Source organism: Xyrauchen texanus, chromosome 3 (assembly GCF_025860055.1).
Source record: "Xyrauchen texanus isolate HMW12.3.18 chromosome 3, RBS_HiC_50CHRs, whole genome shotgun sequence".
Lineage (NCBI taxonomy): Eukaryota > Metazoa > Chordata > Actinopteri > Cypriniformes > Catostomidae > Xyrauchen > Xyrauchen texanus.
In genome coordinates, this window is record NC_068278.1 from 44,698,283 (window position 1) to 44,715,892 (window position 17,610).

At 36.9% G+C, this 17,610-nt stretch overlaps 1 protein-coding gene and 1 long non-coding RNA gene across 2 annotated transcripts in view; one reads left to right on the top strand and one right to left on the bottom strand.

Moving 5' to 3' along the window:
* The window catches only part of LOC127633739 (uncharacterized), a 79,046-nt gene that overhangs the window by 38,103 nt on the left and 23,333 nt on the right, over positions 1-17,610 (bottom strand). The window lies entirely within an intron of this gene.
* LOC127633716 (globoside alpha-1,3-N-acetylgalactosaminyltransferase 1-like) overlaps positions 14,275-17,610 on the top strand; it is a 54,300-nt gene continuing 50,964 nt past the window's right edge. Inside the window, exon 1 of the mRNA XM_052112996.1 lies at positions 14,275-14,377. Within this exon, the coding sequence (XP_051968956.1) occupies positions 14,319-14,377 (59 nt within the window). The 5' untranslated portion in view covers positions 14,275-14,318. The remainder of the gene's footprint in view (positions 14,378-17,610) is intronic.

Sequence of the window (17,610 nt, forward strand, 5' to 3'; positions counted from 1 at the left end):
CACGTTTTAGAATTTTTAGCACTTGCTAGGCGATGCTAAGACGTTTTAGCATTTTTTAGCACTTCGCTAGGCGATGCTAAGCATGTGTTAGCGATGATGCTAACACGTTTTAGCATGCTTTAAGCACTTCGCTAGGCGATGCTAGCATGTGTTAGCATGATGCTAAGCATATTTTTAGCATGATTTAAGCACTTCGCTAGGCGATGCTAAGATGTGTTAACGATGATGCTAGCACGTTTTTGCATTTTTAGCACTCGCTAGGCGATGCTAAGCATGTGTTAGCATGATGCTAAGACGCTTTTAGCATGTTTTAGCACTTCGCTAGGCGATGCTAGCATGTGTTAAGCATGATGCTAACACGCTTTTAGCATGTTTTAGCACTCGCTAGGCGATGCTAACATGTGTTAGCATGATGCTAAGCATGTTTTTAAGCATGTTTTAAGACTTCGCTAGGCGATGCTAGCATGTGTTAAGCATGATGCTAGCAAGTTTTTAGCATTTTTAGCACTTCGCTAGGCGATGCTAGCATGTGTTAGCATGATGCTAAGACGCTTTTAGCATTTTTAGCACTTCGCTAGGTGATGCTAAGCATGTGTTAGCATGATGCTAAGACGCTTTTAAGCATGTTTTAACACTCGCTAGGCGATGCTAACATGTGTTAAGCATGATGCTATGACGCTTTTAGCATGTTTTAAGCACTTCGCTAGGCGATGCTAAGCATGTGTTAAGCATGATGCTAAGACGCTTTTACCATGTTTTAAGCACTTCGCTAGGCGATGCTAAGATGTGTTAGCATGATGCTAAAGACGCTTTTAGCATGTTTTAAGACTTCGCTAGGCGATGCTAGCATGTGTTAGCATGATGCTAAGACGTTTTTAGCATGTTTTAAGCACTTCGCTAGGTGATGCTAGCATGTGTTAGCATGATGCTAAGCATGTTTTTAGCATGTTTTAGACTTCGCTAGGCGATGCTAGCATGTGTTAAGCATGATGCTAGCGACGCTTTTAGCATGTTTTAGCACTTCGCTAGGCGATGCTAGCATGTGTTAGCATGATGCTAGCACGTTTTTAGCATGTTTTAGCACTTCGCTAGGCGATGCTAGCATGTGTTAACATGATGCTAGCACGTTTTTAGCATGTTTTAGCGTGTGGCTATGAAGATTTTAGGTCATTACTTTTTGGCTGCTTGATAAAAGAAATCCTCTGAGGGAGAGAGAGAGGGAGAGATGCAGGGCTGACAGGCCCTTTTGTCTGTGTGTGTGAAAATGTCAGTTGGAATTTAAATTTCTGAACATTCCGCAATGTTAAGTCAATGGGAGTTTTTTCCAAGTTTGATCGTCATTTTTAGGAAAACCGTAAGTCCGATCAGTTAGAAAAGATATAGCAACTCGAGTCAGAACAGTTTGAGTGTCTGTGCCGAGTTTGGAGTATGTGGAGTTAAAGCTCTAGGAGGAGTTAGCGTATAGAAATTTCACCGCTAAGAAGAATAATAATAACTAGAAAAAGTTAAGTCGAGACAAACTTTAAGTTGGCTTGTGAAAGTTTGGACCAGAAAGTTTGAAGTTTAAAGTAGTTTGAAGTTTAAATTAGTTTATAGTTTAAATTAGTTTAAAGTTTAAATTAGTCTAAAGTTTAAATTAGTTTGAATTTTAAAGTAGTTTGAAGTTTAAAGTAGTTTATAGTTTAAATTAGTTTAAAGTTTAAATTAGTCTAAAGTTTAAATTAGTTTGAATTTTAAAGTAGTTTGAAGTTTAAAGTAGTTTATAGTTTAAATTAGTTTAAAGTTTAAATTAGTCTAAAGTTTAAATTAGTTTGAATTTTAAAGTAGTTTGAAGTTTAAAGTAGTTTATAGTTTAAATTAGTTTAAAGTTTAAATTAGTCTAAAGTTTAAATTAGTTTGAATTTTAAAGTAGTTTGAAGTTTAAAGTAGTTTATAGTTTAAATTAGTTTAAAGTTTAAATTAGTCTAAAGTTTAAATTAGTTTGAATTTTAAAGTAGTTTGAAGTTTAAAGTAGTTTATAGTTTAAATTAGTTTAAAGTTTAAATTAGTCAAAGTTTAAATTAGTTTGAATTTAAAGTAGTTTGAAGTTTAAATTAGTTTATAGTTTAAATGAGTTTAAAGTTTAAATTAGTCTAAAGTTTAAATGAGTTTAAAGTTTAAATTAGTTTAAAGTTTAAAGTAGTTTGTAGTTTAAAGTAGTTAAAAGTTTAACTTAGTTGCTAGATAGATAGATAGATAGATAGATAGATAGATAGATAGATAGATAGACAGACACTCAGATAGATAGATAGAGAGATAGATAGATATTTACCCTCAGATAGATAGATAGATATAGATAGATAGATATTTACCCTCAGATAGATAGATAGATAGATAGATAGATAGATATTGACCCTCAAATAGATAGATAGATAGATATTGACCCTCAGATAGATAGATAGATAGATAGACAGACAGATAGATGCTAGCACGTTTTTAGCATTTTTTAGTACTTCGCTAGGTGATGCTAGCATGTGTTAGCATGATGCTAGCACGTTTTTGGCATGATTTAACACTTCGCTAGGCGATGCTAACATGTGTTAGCATGATGCTACGTTGTTTTTAGCATGTTTTGGCACTCCGCTAGGCGATGCTAACATGTGTTAGCATGATGCTAAGCACGTTTTAAGCATGTTTTAACACTTCGCTAGGCGTATGCTAGCATGTGTTAAGCATGATGCTAACGACGCTTTTAGCATTTTTTAGCACTTCGCTAGGCGATGCTAACATGATGCTAACACGCTTTTAGCATGTTTTAAGCACTTCGCTAGGCGATGCTAGCATGTGTTAGCATGATGCTATGACGCTTTTAGCATTTTTAGCACTTCGCTAGGCGATGCTAGATGCTAGATGATGCTAGACGTTTTAGCATGTTTCAACGACTTCGCTAGGCGATGCTAGCATGTGTTAAGCATGATGCTAGCGACGCTTTTAGCATGTTTTAGCACTTCGCTAGGCGTATGCTAGCATGTGTTAGCATGATGTTAAGCACGCTTTTAGCATGTTTTAAGACTTCGCTAGGCGATGCTACCATGTGTTAACATGATGCTAAGACGCTTTTAGCATTTTTTAGCACTTCGCTAGGCGATGCTAAGCATGTGTTAGCATGATGCTAGCACGCTTTTAGCATGTTTTAACACTTCGCTAGGCGATGCTAGCATGTGTTAGCATGATGCTAACGACGCTTTTAGCATTTTTAAGCACTTCGCTAGGCGATGCTAAGACGCTTTTAGCATGTTTTAAGCACTCGCTAGGCGATGCTAGCATGTGTTAACATGATGCTAGCATGTTTTTAGCATTTTTAGCACTTCGCTAGGCGCATGCTAAGACGCTTTTAGCATGTTTTAGCCCTTCGCTAGGCGATGCTAGCTTGTGTTAGCATGATGCTAAGCACGCTTTTAGCATGTTTTAACACTTCGCTAGGCGATTTTAGCATGATGCTAAGCACATTTTTAGCTTGTTTTAACACTTCGCTAGTCAATGCTAAGCATGTGTTAAGCATGATGCTAGCATGTTTTTAGCATGTTTTAGCGTGTGGCTATGAAGATTTTAGGTCATTACTTTTTGGCTGCTTGATAAATAAATCCTCTGAGGGAGAGAGAGAGGGAGAGATGCAGGGCTGACAGGCCCTTTTTGTCTGTGTGTGTGAAAATGTCAGTTGGGATTTAAATTTCTGAACATTCCGCAATGTTAAGTCAATGGGAGTTTTTTCCGAGTTTGATCGTCATTTTTAGGAAAACCGTAAGTCCGATCAGTTAGAAAAGATATAGCAACTCGAGTCAGAACAGTTTGAGTGTCTGAGCCGAGTTTGGAGTATGTGGAGTTAAAGCTCTAGGAGGAGTTAGATATAGAAATTTCACCGCTAAGAAGAATAAGCGGAATAATAATAAGTTTAAGTAGGATTTCAGTAAGTTGGCTTTCACAAGCCAACTTAATAATAATAATAACTAGAAAAAAAAGTTCGTCGAGACAAACTTTAAGTTGGCTTGTGAAAGTTTGGACCAGAAAGTTTGAAGAAGTTTAAAGGAGTTTGAAGTTTAAATTAGTTTGAAGTATAAATTAGTTTGTAGTTTAAATTAGTTTGAAGTTTAAATTAGTTTAAATTAGTTTAAAGTAGTTTATAGTTTAAAGTAGTTTATAGTTTAAATTAGTTTAGTTTAAATTAGTTTAAAGTTTAACTTAGTTGCTAGATAGATAGATAGATAGATAGATAGATAGATAGACAGACACTCAGATAGATAGAGATAGATAGATAGATATTTACCCTCAGATAGATAGATAGATAGATAGACAGACACTCAGATAGATAGAGAGATAGATAGATAGATATTTACCCTCAGATAGATAGATAGATCGATAGATAGCTAGACATTGACCCTCAGATAGATAGATAGACAACAGACAGACAGAGAGACAGATAGATAGATAGATAGATATTGACCCTCAGATAGATTGATTGATTGATTGATTGATTGATCCTTGCTACCCTGAGTCCCATGAACAAAGCCAGAAGTCTTTATGTTGTTCTGTTGCAGAGATATGTGATTTGTTACTCGGTTGCTAGGGTAACCCCATATGGTTGCTAGGCAGTTACCATAGTGATACTTATCAAGTCTTCTTGCCATCCTGATTGAAATAAATCAACCCAGAAGTCTCTACGATTTTCTGTTGCAGAGATATGTGATTTGTTACTCGGTTGCTAGGGTAACCCCATCTGGTTGTTAGGCAGTCACCATAGTGATACTTATCAAGTGTTCTTGACATCCTGATTGAAATAAACCAACCCAGAAGTCTCTACGATTTTCTGGTCCAGAGATATGTGATTTGTTACTCGGTTGCTAGGGTAACCCAATGTGGTTGCTAGACAGTTACCATAGTGATACTTATCAAGTCTCATTGACATCCTGATTGAAATAAATCAACCCAGAAGTCTCTATGATTTTCTGGTGCAGAGATATTTGATTTGTTACTCGGTTGCTAGGGTAACCCCATCTGGTTGCTAGGCAGTTACCGTAGTGATACTAATGAAGTGTCCTTGCCATCCTGATTGAAATAAGTCAATCCGGATGTCTCTACGTTTTTCTGATGCAGAGATATGTGATTTGTTACTCGGTTGCTAAGGTAACCCCATGTGGTTGCTAGGCAGTTACCATAGTGATACTTATCAAGTCTCCTTGCCATCCTGATTGAAATAAATCAACCCAGAAGTCTCTCTGATTTTCTGGTGCAGAGATATGTGATTTGTTACTCGGTTGCTAGGGTAACCCCATCTGGTTGTTAGGCAGTCACCATAGTGATACTTATCATGTCTCCTTGCCATCCTGATTGAAATAAATCAACCCAGAAGTCTCTCTGATTTTCTGGTGCAGAGATATGTGATTTGTTACTCGGTTGCTAGGGTAACCCCATGTGGTTGCTAGGCAGTTACCATAGTGATACTTATCAAGTCTCCTTGCCATCCTGATTGAAATAAATGAACCCAGAAGTCTCTCTGATTTTCTGGTGCAGAGATATAGTTACTGCTAAACGGTTGCTAGGGTACTCTGTTTAGTTGCTAGGGAGTGGCTTGACAGCTGCCAATCATGAAACTCCAAAGGCTGCTTGTCAGTATGAATGATATAAACCAACTCCCATGCCTCTGTGACATTCACAATGGAAGATATCCCTCTATGGATTTTGGTTGTTAAGGTGCTCGACAATGGTTGCTAGGGAGGGGCTAGGAAGTGTTGAGGTGATTCATGATTGGCTGTTTGCTGCCCCGAGTCAAACGAGACCACCTTTGTGTTTCTATGACACTTCTACCCGGAGATATCCCTTTGATATCTTTCATTAGAAGTCTATGGGAGTTGTTGCTAAGGTGCTTTAAATTGTTGCTAGGGCGTGGCTTGATAGCTTCACAATGATCCCGAGAGACTGATTGGTCGTCTGAGTAAAATGAGCCCGCCCCTTGTCTCTATGACACTGTGATCCAGAGCTATGTTCAATACAAAATCCCTATGCAATGAGGGAGAGAGAGAGGGAGAGATGCAGGGCTGACAGGCCCTTTTTGTCTGTGTGTTCCCAAATTAATGACTCTAATGAGCCGGTTCTTTTGACTCTACAGTGTGAAACATACAGTGTGACCAGTGTAGTCTGATTCCCAAATTAATGACTCTAATGAGCCGGTTCTTTTGAATCTACAGTGTGAAACATACAGTGTGACCAGTGTAGTCTGATTCCCAAATTAATGACTCTAATGAGCCAGTTCTTTTGAATCTACAGTGTGAAACATACAGTGTGACCAGTGTAGTCTGATTCCCAAATTAATGACTCTAATGAGCCGGTTCTTTTGAATCTACAGTGTGAAACATACAGTGTGACCAGTGTAGTCTGATTCCCAAATGAATGACTCTAATGATCCAGTTCTTTTGAATCTACAGTGTGAAACATAAAGTGTGACCAGTGTAGTCTGATTCCCAAATGAATGACTCTAATGAGCCAGTTCTTTTGAATCTACAGTGTGAAACATACAGTGTGACCAGTGTAGTCTGATTCCCAAATTAATGACTCTAATGAGCCAGTTCTTTTGAATCTACAATGTGAAACATACAGTGTGACCAGTTTAGTCTGATTTCCAAATGAATGACTCTAATGAGCCAGTTCTTTTGAATCTACAATGTGAAACATACAGTGTGACCAGTGTAGTCTGATTCCCAAATGAATGACTCTAATGAGCCAGTTCTTTTGAATCTACAGTGTGAAACATACAGTGTGACCAGTGTAGTCTGATTCCCAAATGAATGACTCTAATGAGCCAGTTCTACAGTGTAGTGTTAAAAAAGTTTAACTTAGTTGCTAGATAGATAGATAGATAGATAGATAGATAGATAGATAGACAGATAGATAGATAGACAGATAGATAGATAGATAGATAGATAGATAGATAGATAGATAGATAGATATTTACCCTTAGATATATAGATAGATATAGATAGATAGAGAGAGAGAGATAGATATTTACCCTCAGATAGATAGATAGATAGATAGATATTGACCCTCAGATAGATGCTAGCACGTTTTTAGCATGTTTTAGCGTGTGGCTAGGAAGATTTTAGGTCATTACTTTTTGGCTGCTTGATAAATAAATCCTCTGAGGAGAGAGAGAGGGAGAGATGCAGGGCTGACAGGCCCTTTTTGTCTGTGTGTGTGAAAATGTCAGTTGGGATTAAAATTTCTGAACATTCCGCAATGTTAAGTCAATGGGAGTTTTTTCCGAGTTTGATCGTCATTTTTAGGAAAACCGTAAGTCCGATCAGTTAGAAAGATATAGCAACTCGAGTCAGAACAGTTTGAGTGTCTGTGCCGAGTTTGGAGTATGTGGAGTTAAAGCTCTAGGAGGAGTTAGATATAGAAATTTCACCGCTAAGAAGAATAAGCGGAACTAGAAAAAGTTCGTCGAGACAAACTTTAAGTTGGCTTGTGAAAGTTTGGACCAGAAAGTTTGAAGTTTAAAGTAGTTTGAAGTTTAAATTAGTTTATAGTTTAAATTAGTTTAAAGTTTAAATTAGTCTAAAGTTTAAATTAGTTTGAATTTTAAAGTAGTTTGAAGTTTAATGTAGTTTATAGTTTAAATTAGTTTAAAGTTTAAATTAGTCTAAAGTTTAAATTAGTTTGAATTTTAAAGTAGTTTATAGTTTAAATGAGTTTAAAGTCTAAATTAGTTTAAAATTTAAAGTAGTTTGTAGTTTAAAGTAGTTAAAAGTTTAACTTAGTTGCTAGATAGATAGATAGATAGACACTCAGATAGATAGATAGATAGATAGATAGATAGATAGATAGATAGATAGATAGATAGATAGATAGATATTTACCCTCAGATAGATAGATAGATAGATAGATAGATAGATAGATAGATAGATAGATAGATAGATAGATAGATAGATAGATAGATATTGACCCTCAGATAGATAGATAGATAGATAGATAGATAGATAGATATTGACCTTCAGATAGATAGATAGATAGATAGATAGATAGATAGATAGATAGATAGATAGATAGACACTCAGATAGATAGATAGATAGATAGATAGATAGATAGATAGATAGATAGATAGATAGATAGATAGATAGATAGATAGATAGATAGATAGATAGATAGATATTGACCCTCAGATAGATAGATAGATAGATAGATAGATAGATAGATAGATAGATAGATAGATAGATAGATAGATATTTATCCTCAGATAGATAGATAGATAGATAGATAGATAGATAGATAGATAGATAGATAGATAGATATTGACCCTCAGATAGATAGATAGATAGATAGACACTCAGATAGATAGATAGAGAGATAGATAGATAGATAGATAGATAGATAGATAGATAGATAGATAGATAGATAGATATTTACCCTCAGATAGATAGATAGATAGATAGATAGATAGATAGATAGATAGATAGATATTGACCCTCAGATAGATAGATAGATAGATAGATAGATAGATAGATATTGACCTTCAGATAGATAGATAGATAGATAGATAGATAGATAGATAGATAGACACTCAGATAGATAGATAGATAGATAGATAGATAGATAGATAGATAGATAGATAGATAGATAGATATTGACCCTCAGATAGATAGATAGATAGATAGATAGATAGATAGATAGATAGATAGATAGATAGATAGATAGATATTGACCTTCAGATAGATAGATAGATAGATAGATAGATAGATAGATAGATAGACACTCAGATAGATAGATAGATAGATAGATAGATAGATAGATATTGACCCTCAGATAGATAGATAGATATTGACCCTCAGATAGATAGATAGATAGATAGATAGATAGATAGATAGATATTTATCCTCAGATAGATAGATAGATAGATAGATAGATAGATAGATAGATAGATATTGACCCTCAGATAGATAGATAGATAGATAGATAGATAGATAGATAGATAGATAGATAGATAGATAGATAGATAGATATTGACCTTCAGATAGATAGATAGATAGATAGATAGATAGATAGATAGATAGATAGATAGACACTCAGATAGATAGATAGATAGATAGATAGATAGATAGATAGATAGATAGATAGATAGATATTGACCTTCAGATAGATAGATAGATAGATAGATAGACACTCAGATAGATAGATAGATAGATAGATAGATAGATAGATAGATAGATAGATAGATATTTACCCTCAGATAGATAGATAGATAGATAGATAGATACTGACCCTCAAATAGATAGATAGATAGATAGATAGATAGATATTTACCCTCAGATAGATAGATAGATAGATAGATATTGACCCTCAAATAGATAGATAGATAGATAGATAGATAGATAGATAGATAGATAGATAGATAGATAGATAGATATTTACCCTCAGATAGATAGATAGATAGATAGATAGACACTCAGATAGATATATAGATATTTACCCTCAGATAGATAGATAGATAGATAGATAGACACTCAGATAGATAGATAGATAGATATTTACCCTCAGATAGATAGATAGATAGATAGATATAGCATGATGCTAAGCACGCTTTTAGGATTTTTATCACTTCGCTAGGTGATGCTAGCATGTGTTAGCATGATGCTAGCACGTTTTTAGCATATTTTAGCACTTCGCTAGGCGATGCTAGCATGTGTTAGCATGATGCTAGCACATTTTTAACATTTTTTAGCACTTTGCTAGGCGATGCTAGCATGTGTTAGCATGATGCTAGCACGGTTTTTAGCATGTTTTAGCACTTCGCTAGGCAATGCTAGCATGTGTTAGCATGATGCTAGCACGTTTTTAGCATGTTTTAAGCACTTCGCTAGGCGATGCTAGCATGTGTTAGCATGATGCTAAGACGTTTTTAGCATGTTTTAGCACTTCGCTAGGCGATGCTAGCATGTGTTAGCATGATGCTAGCACGCTTTTAGCATTTTTAGCACTCGCTAGGCGATGCTAGCATGTGTTAAGCATGATGCTAGCACGTTTTTAGCATGTTTTAGCGTGTGGCTATGAAGATTTTAGGTCATTACTTTTTGGCTGCTTGATAAAAGAAATCCTCTGAGGGAGAGAGAGAGGAGAGATGCAGGGCTGACAGGCCCTTTTTGTCTGTGTGTGTGAAAATGTCAGTTGGAATTCAAATTTCTGAAGATTCCGCAATGTAAGTCAATGGGAGTTTTTTCCAAGTTTGATCGTCATTTTAGGAAAACCGTAAGTCCGATCAGTTAGAAAGATATAGCAACCTCGAGTCAGAACAGTTTGAGTGTCTGTGCCGAGTTTGGAGTATGTGGAGTTAAAGCTCTAGGAGGAGTAGCGTATAGAAATTTCACCGCTAAGAATAATAATAATAACTAGAAAAAGTTCGTCGAGACAAACTTTAAGTTGGCTTGTGAAAGTTTGGACCAGAAAGTTTGAAGTTTAAAGTAGTTTGAAGTTTAAATTAGTTTATAGTTTAAATTAGTTTAAAGTTTAAATTAGTCTAAAGTTTAAATTAGTTTGAACTTTAAAGTAGTTTGAAGTTTAAAGTAGTTTATAGTTTAAATTAGTTTAAAGTTTAAATTAGTCTAAAGTTTAAATTAGTTTGAATTTTAAAGTAGTTTGAAGTTTAAAGTAGTTTATAGTTTAAATTAGTTTAAAGTTTAAATTAGTCTAAAGTTTAAATTAGTTTGAATTTTAAAGTAGTTTGAAGTTTAAAGTAGTTTATAGTTTAAATTAGTTTAAAGTTTAAATTAGTCTAAAGTTTAAATTAGTTTGAATTTTAAAGTAGTTTGAAGTTTAAAGTAGTTTATAGTTTAAATTAGTTTAAAGTTTAAATTAGTCTAAAGTTTAAATTAGTTTGAATTTTAAAGTAGTTTGAAGTTTAAAGTAGTTTATAGTTTAAATTAGTTTAAAGTTTAAATTAGTCTAAAGTTTAAATTAGTTTGAATTTTAAAGTAGTTTGAAGTTTAAATTAGTTTATAGTTTAAATGAGTTTAAAGTTTAAATTAGTCTAAAGTTTAAATGAGTTTAAAGTTTAAATTAGTTTAAAGTTTAAAGTAGTTTGTAGTTTAAAGTAGTTAAAAGTTTAACTTAGTTGCTAGATAGATAGATAGATAGATAGATAGATAGATAGACAGACACTCAGATAGATAGATAGAGAGATAGATAGATATTTACCCTCAGATAGATAGATAGATATAGATAGATAGATATTTACCCTCAGATAGATAGATAGATAGATAGATAGATAGATATTGACCCTCAAATAGATAGATAGATAGATATTGACCCTCAGATAGATAGATAGATAGATAGACAGACAGATAGATGCTAAGCACGCTTTTAGCATTTTTTAGTACTTCGCTAGGTGATGCTAAGCATGTGTTAGCATGATGCTAGCACGCTTTTAGCATGATTTAACACTTCGCTAGGCGTATGCTAACATGTGTTAGCATGATGCTACGCTGTTTTTAGCATGTTTTGAGCACTCGCTAGGCGATGCTAACATGTGTTAAGCATGATGCTAAGACGCTTTTAAGCATGTTTTAACACTTCGCTAGGCTGATGCTAGCATGTGTTAAGCATGATGCTAAGACGCTTTTAGCATTTTTTAGCACTTCGCTAGGCGATGCTAACATGATGCTAACACGCTTTTAAGCATGTTTTAAGACTTCGCTAGGCGATGCTAAGCATGTGTTAAGCATGATGCTAAGACGCTTTTAGCATTTTTAAGCACTTCGCTAGGCGATGCTAGCAAGACGCTTTAAGCATGTTTCAACGACTTCGCTAGGCGATGCTAAGCATGTGTTAAGCATGATGCTAAGACGCTTTTAAGCATGTTTTAACGACTTCGCTAGGCGTATGCTAAGCATGTGTTAAGCATGATGTTAAGACGCTTTTAGCATGTTTTAAGACTTCGCTAGGCGTATGCTACCATGTGTTAACATGATGCTAAAGACGCTTTAAGATTTTTTAGCACTTCGCTAGGCGATGCTAAGATGTGTTAAGCATGATGCTAAGACGCTTTAAGCATGTTTTAACACTTCGCTAGGCGATGCTAGACGATGTGTTAAGCATGATGCTTAAGACGCTTTTAGCATGTTTTAGCACTTCGCTAGGCGATCATGCTAAGACGCTTTTAGCATGTTTTAAGCACTCGCTAGGCGATGCTAAGCATGTGTTAACATGATGCTAAGCATGTTTTTAAGCATTTTTAGCACTTCGCTAGGCGCATGCTAAGACGCTTTTAAGCATGTTTTAGCCCTTCGCTAGGCGTATGCTAGCTTGTGTTAAGATGATGCTAAGACGCTTTTAGCATGTTTTAAGCACTTCGCTAGGCGATTTTAGCATGATGCTAGCACATTTTTAGCTTGTTTTAACACTTGCTAGTCAATGCTAAGCATGTGTTAAGCATGATGCTAAGCATGTTTTTAGCATGTTTTAGCGTGTGGCTATGAAGATTTTAGGTCATTACTTTTTGGCTGCTTGATAAATAAATCCTCTGAGGGAGAGAGAGAGGGAGAGATGCAGGGCTGACAGGCCCTTTTTGTCTGTGTGTGTGAAAATGTCAGTTGGGATTTAAATTTCTGAACATTCCAGAATGTTAAGTCAATGGGAGTTTTTTCCGAGTTTGATCGCCATTTTTAGGAAAACCGTAAGTCCGATCAGTTAGAAAAGATATAGCAACTCGAGTCAGAACAGTTTGAGTGTCTGAGCCGAGTTTGGAGTATGTGGAGTTAAAGCTCTAGGAGGAGTTAGATATAGAAATTTCACCGCTAAGAAGAATAAGCGGAATAATAATAAGTTTAAGTAGGATTTCAGTAAGTTGGCTTTCACAAGCCAACTTAATAATAAGTTTAAATAGGATTTCAGTAAGTTGGCTTTCACAAGCCAACTTAATAATAATAATAATAAGTTTAAATAGGATTTCAGTAAGTTGGCTTTCACAAGCCAACTTAATAAGTTTAAATAGGATTTCAGTAAGTTTAAGTAGGATTTCAGTAAGTTGGCTCTCACAAGCCAACTTAATTAGGAGCACTTTTTTCCCCACTCTAAAGATCAGCAAGAGAATCAGAATGACATAGGGCAAAATAGGGCCAAAGGTCTCCTGGGGTATAGGGCACTTTTTATTTTCTCATAAAACACTAAACAGCAACAAAATCTACCACATTACTTACCTTATCACCGAGATCATCACGCACAATGTCTAAAGTTTGATTTTGAGGTCATTCGATCTAATATTAATTTTTTTTTATAATGTTGCAAATTTATGTAATGAGAATTGCTGAAATTATCACATTTATTTTTAGACAAAATACTTATCATGTTCAGTTTTGTTCAATGTGGTTAAATCAAAAGTTTTTTAATAACTGGCCAATAAGTGAAAGGATAGTATTTGGATTAAAAATGACTTTTCTTAAGTGGGGCAAATAGATTCAAGAAAAATGTTCAAAGTAGGCTCACATTGACTGATCCAATCACAATGGAGATTGATTTGTTTATTGAATTTTTGAGATGTTATTAAATTCCAAATGTGATTGAAATGAAAATGCTTAATCCTTTTCTGGTAAGTGATTTGTTTGTATAGGCAGGCTAATATCTTAATGTGTTAATCAAATCTGGCTGTCTTTAAAGTATTTGCATAAGCTGACAAATGTTTCCCTATTACTTTTGTCCCTATTTACACAATATCACCATAACCATCAACATATTGTGTTGATACATCAAAATCCATTTTGTGACCAGAGAAAAAGCTAATATTTGTTAAGGTGTGCCTTTAGCCCCATTGAATCCTACATGTTCAAATGTTACCACAAGACAACGTTGAAAATAGAGCACATAGAAAATGTAAATATTGACTTACTGCTTTAAACAACAGGGCAATAAAAATAGCTGATTGAAGGAATTACTTATTTGACTCTATTTTATCTACTAATTGGTAAATGTTTTTGTATTGATAGATTGTGTTCAAAATAAGTATTGTTCAATTTATCACTCCATTAATCACAAATAGTGGTAATGCCAAAAGAAGTTGGTGCTTATTTTTAATTTTCAGGAAAACAAGTATTTATTAAATGGGAAAAGAGGAACTGCTGGAACAAGCCTCACCTTGATTAGTCATTTGTGATTTTTCCTGGTATTTGCCTTTCATATCAGGTTTCTCCATCACCACGACAACATACTCCTCCTTCCATAATTTAAATATCTGTCTTGCTTTCTCTCATTGACATTCAGATTTGCAAGTGATTAAGAACACAATCCAACTAATACAGGAATAATGCAACATCAAAATGTTTATTCCTTTCTTCTGGTGTTGATTGGCATGTCACTAGCTGGGTATGTAATTACTCTTAGAATTTGAAGCTGGTTTATTCTTAGTGATTGGATCTTAAATTAATAAAAGCAAGCACATGCTGTTTAGGTGTAATTTTTACACTTGGTTGCGTGCATTTCTCATTACTGAGAACTTTTCAAATAGTTGGTACAACTGCAATCTCTGTTGATTACAATTGGGATATTTTATCATTAAATTCTGACAAATGCATGACCACAAGTTTCTTAATTTAGCAAACTCTCTAAGGCCAATTTGAACATCTTTATTTACTATTTCAAAGACTGTTCAATTTATGTTAAAATGTTTAGCAGTAAAGAAAACCGAATTAGACAACAATATGCTTTGTTTATAATGTAAACCGTTTAAAACTTTTGAATCCCCTTTAGCAACTGACCAACCATTTGTGATTGAAGTACAGCCTATTTCAGCATTGATTTGAAGGTACATCCAAATCGGAACGGTTTAGGAATCACAGCACATTTTATAAAGAGACCCCGCATTTTCAGGAACTCAAAAGTAACTGGACAAACTAACATAATCATAAATAAAACGGTCCATCTAAATACTTGGTTGAAAATCTTTGCAGTGAATGCTTTGTAGGTCTTTTTTGTTTCCGTTTTGTCTTCAGCGAGTGAAATGCATGTTTTGGGTTGTCGGTTGACTGACCCAACCATTAAAGAATATTCCACCTTTTTGTCTCGAAAGACTCTTTGGTTGCCTTGACAGTATGATTGAGGCATAGCATGTGAGCGAAGCGGAGCGGTGTGTATAGAAATCCAAGAGGGTCAGAATTTACGTGTTTTGTATCGCCATATTAAGCTTTGAAACGGCGTTTTTTAAATTAGGCGTTAGGCGTTACATTAACGCCATATGCCGTCATGCGTTAAGTTAACACGCGTTATTTTAGCGCCTCACTTAACTAATTAGCGCATTCATTTGCTCACGTACATAAATCCTCAATCTACGGCATCTCGGAGAATTCAAATAATTAACGGCAACGAGGAACATTGTTTCACATTGCAAACGCATATTAAATGACTGCAGCTGACTTTTGGCTAACTAAACTGGATATTCGCTAACCAAGACCCTATTTACTAACTTTAAATCACAAATTAGTATTCACTTACTGCAGTGGGTGTGTGTTGCGAATATTACAGAAGTACAGACATAATTGCTGTTGGCCAGTTTGTCAACTTTTCTTGTTATTATGCAAATGTATTATTGCATGAGATATTGTCAGATACACATTGAAATCTTAGGAAGATTGTTTATTTGAAAGTTTAATCGGCTGCTCTACAGACAGTTCTGGACATCGACCATTGATGATTTGTAGTGGATACGGTTGATATCTTCTTGTGCTTGTTCTGTAACACAGATGGCAGATATTTTACAATATATATATTTTTTTTCTATATTAATGTTTCTATATTTCTATAATTATCTATAGTCAAAGATGTTTAAGGTATGTTGTGGTTATATTATATAGTGATATTTCATTGACCACACACTTTAATACATAATTTTCTGTATCATGTAAAACTCATGTAAAAAAGAGGCTGCAGTCATTTAATGTGCGTTTGCACTGCGAGACAAAGTTCCTCATTGCCATCATTGTGTTAATTATTTGAATCCTCCAACTTGCTGTAGATACCTCAATGCAATAGAGAAGGAGTTATGTACATGAGCAAATTAATGTACTAATTAAATTTCAGTGGTGGCTCAGTGATTGAGGCTCAGGGTTATTGACCAGAAGGACAGGGGTTCAAGCCCCAGCACCACCAAGATGCCACTGTTGGGCCCTTGAGCAAGGCCCTGGTCAGTCATTGAGGTAATTGAGTATGCGGATGCCGGCTTCTCGGAGCGGGGCAAGAGCTGCCTCTGCGACTTTCGTGACGACGCGAGGGGACAGAGACATGCCGAAGGGGAGGACTTTTTACTGGAATGCCTGGCCGTCGAACGCGAACCGTAGAAAGGGTCAGTGTCGCGGCAGAATTGAGATGTGGAAGTACGCGTCCTTCAGGTCTACCGCTGCAAACCAATCTAGATGCCGGACGCAAGTTAAGATGTGCTTTTGGGTGAGCATCTTGAACGGGAGTTTGAGCAAAGGCCGGTTGAAACTCGCAAGTCCAAGATTGGTCGTAAGCTGCCGCCTTTCTTGGGTACAATGAAGTAAGGGCTCTAGAAACCCTCCTTCATTTCGGTTGGAGGGACAGGCTCTATCGCGTCTTTGAGTAAAAGAGTAGCGATTTCCGAGTGCAGGGATTTGGCATGTTCGCCATGTACTGCAGTAAAGTAGACGCCCGCGAAGGGGGGAGGGGGCCTGGCAAACTGAATTGCGTAACCGAGTTGGATGGTCCGGGCCAGCCAGCGTGACGGGTTGGGAAGTGAAAGCCATACATCCAATCTCCGTGCTAGGGGCAGCTAGGGGCACCAAGGGGACGAGTATTTTTGACGTACCCGGCGGGGCTTTGCAGCAGGGCGGAGCCGGTAGTACGGCGTTGGGAGGCGAGGACGCGTCCCGAGGCTCTAGTGCTGAGAAAGGACTTGAAGCACTTACCTTGCTCCGCACACCCGGCAGTGGGTGGGTTAGTGACTGAGGAGGAGGTCCTGTAGCGGCGTCCTCTGGACTCGTCAGAACCGGCTGGCCGGGGGACAGTCGTGGGGCTGAAGGCGGGGGGTCCACGTCCAGCATGCCAGGACTGTTGAGATCTGGTGGCAGAGTGCCGTGAGAATGGCATTTGCGGGCCAGATGACCCAGAGACAAAGGAAATAACTCTTTTATTGAGAATTTGTGTACCGCTGCCCCATCTAAGGGGAGCGGCAAATGAAATTAATTCAACAAAAGATGCTCCACCCGGTCCTCCACCAGGGGACGGAGTGGTCTTACCATCTCCGGAGCTAACATCTCGGGCCCTGGGTCGTCCGTCTCAGGAGCGCCTGGGAGCCTTCTGGGTCCTCAAGACGGGGGGCGTCTGCTTCCTGCGGGGCGCTCAACGCATGGGCTGAGAGCTGGGCCCAGGTTGAGGCGGAGCAGCCTGTTGTCTCTTCGCAGGGGGACGCCCTCGGCGAGCAGAGGGGGCATGGCCCATGGCGGCAGACTTGCGGCGGGGCAGGATATGAGAAATGGCCTCTGTCTGTTTCTTCACCATGGAGAACTGCTGGGTAAAGTCCTCGACGGTGTCGCCGAAGAGGCCGAACTGGGAGACTGGGGCGTCGAGAAAGCGAATCTTGTCGG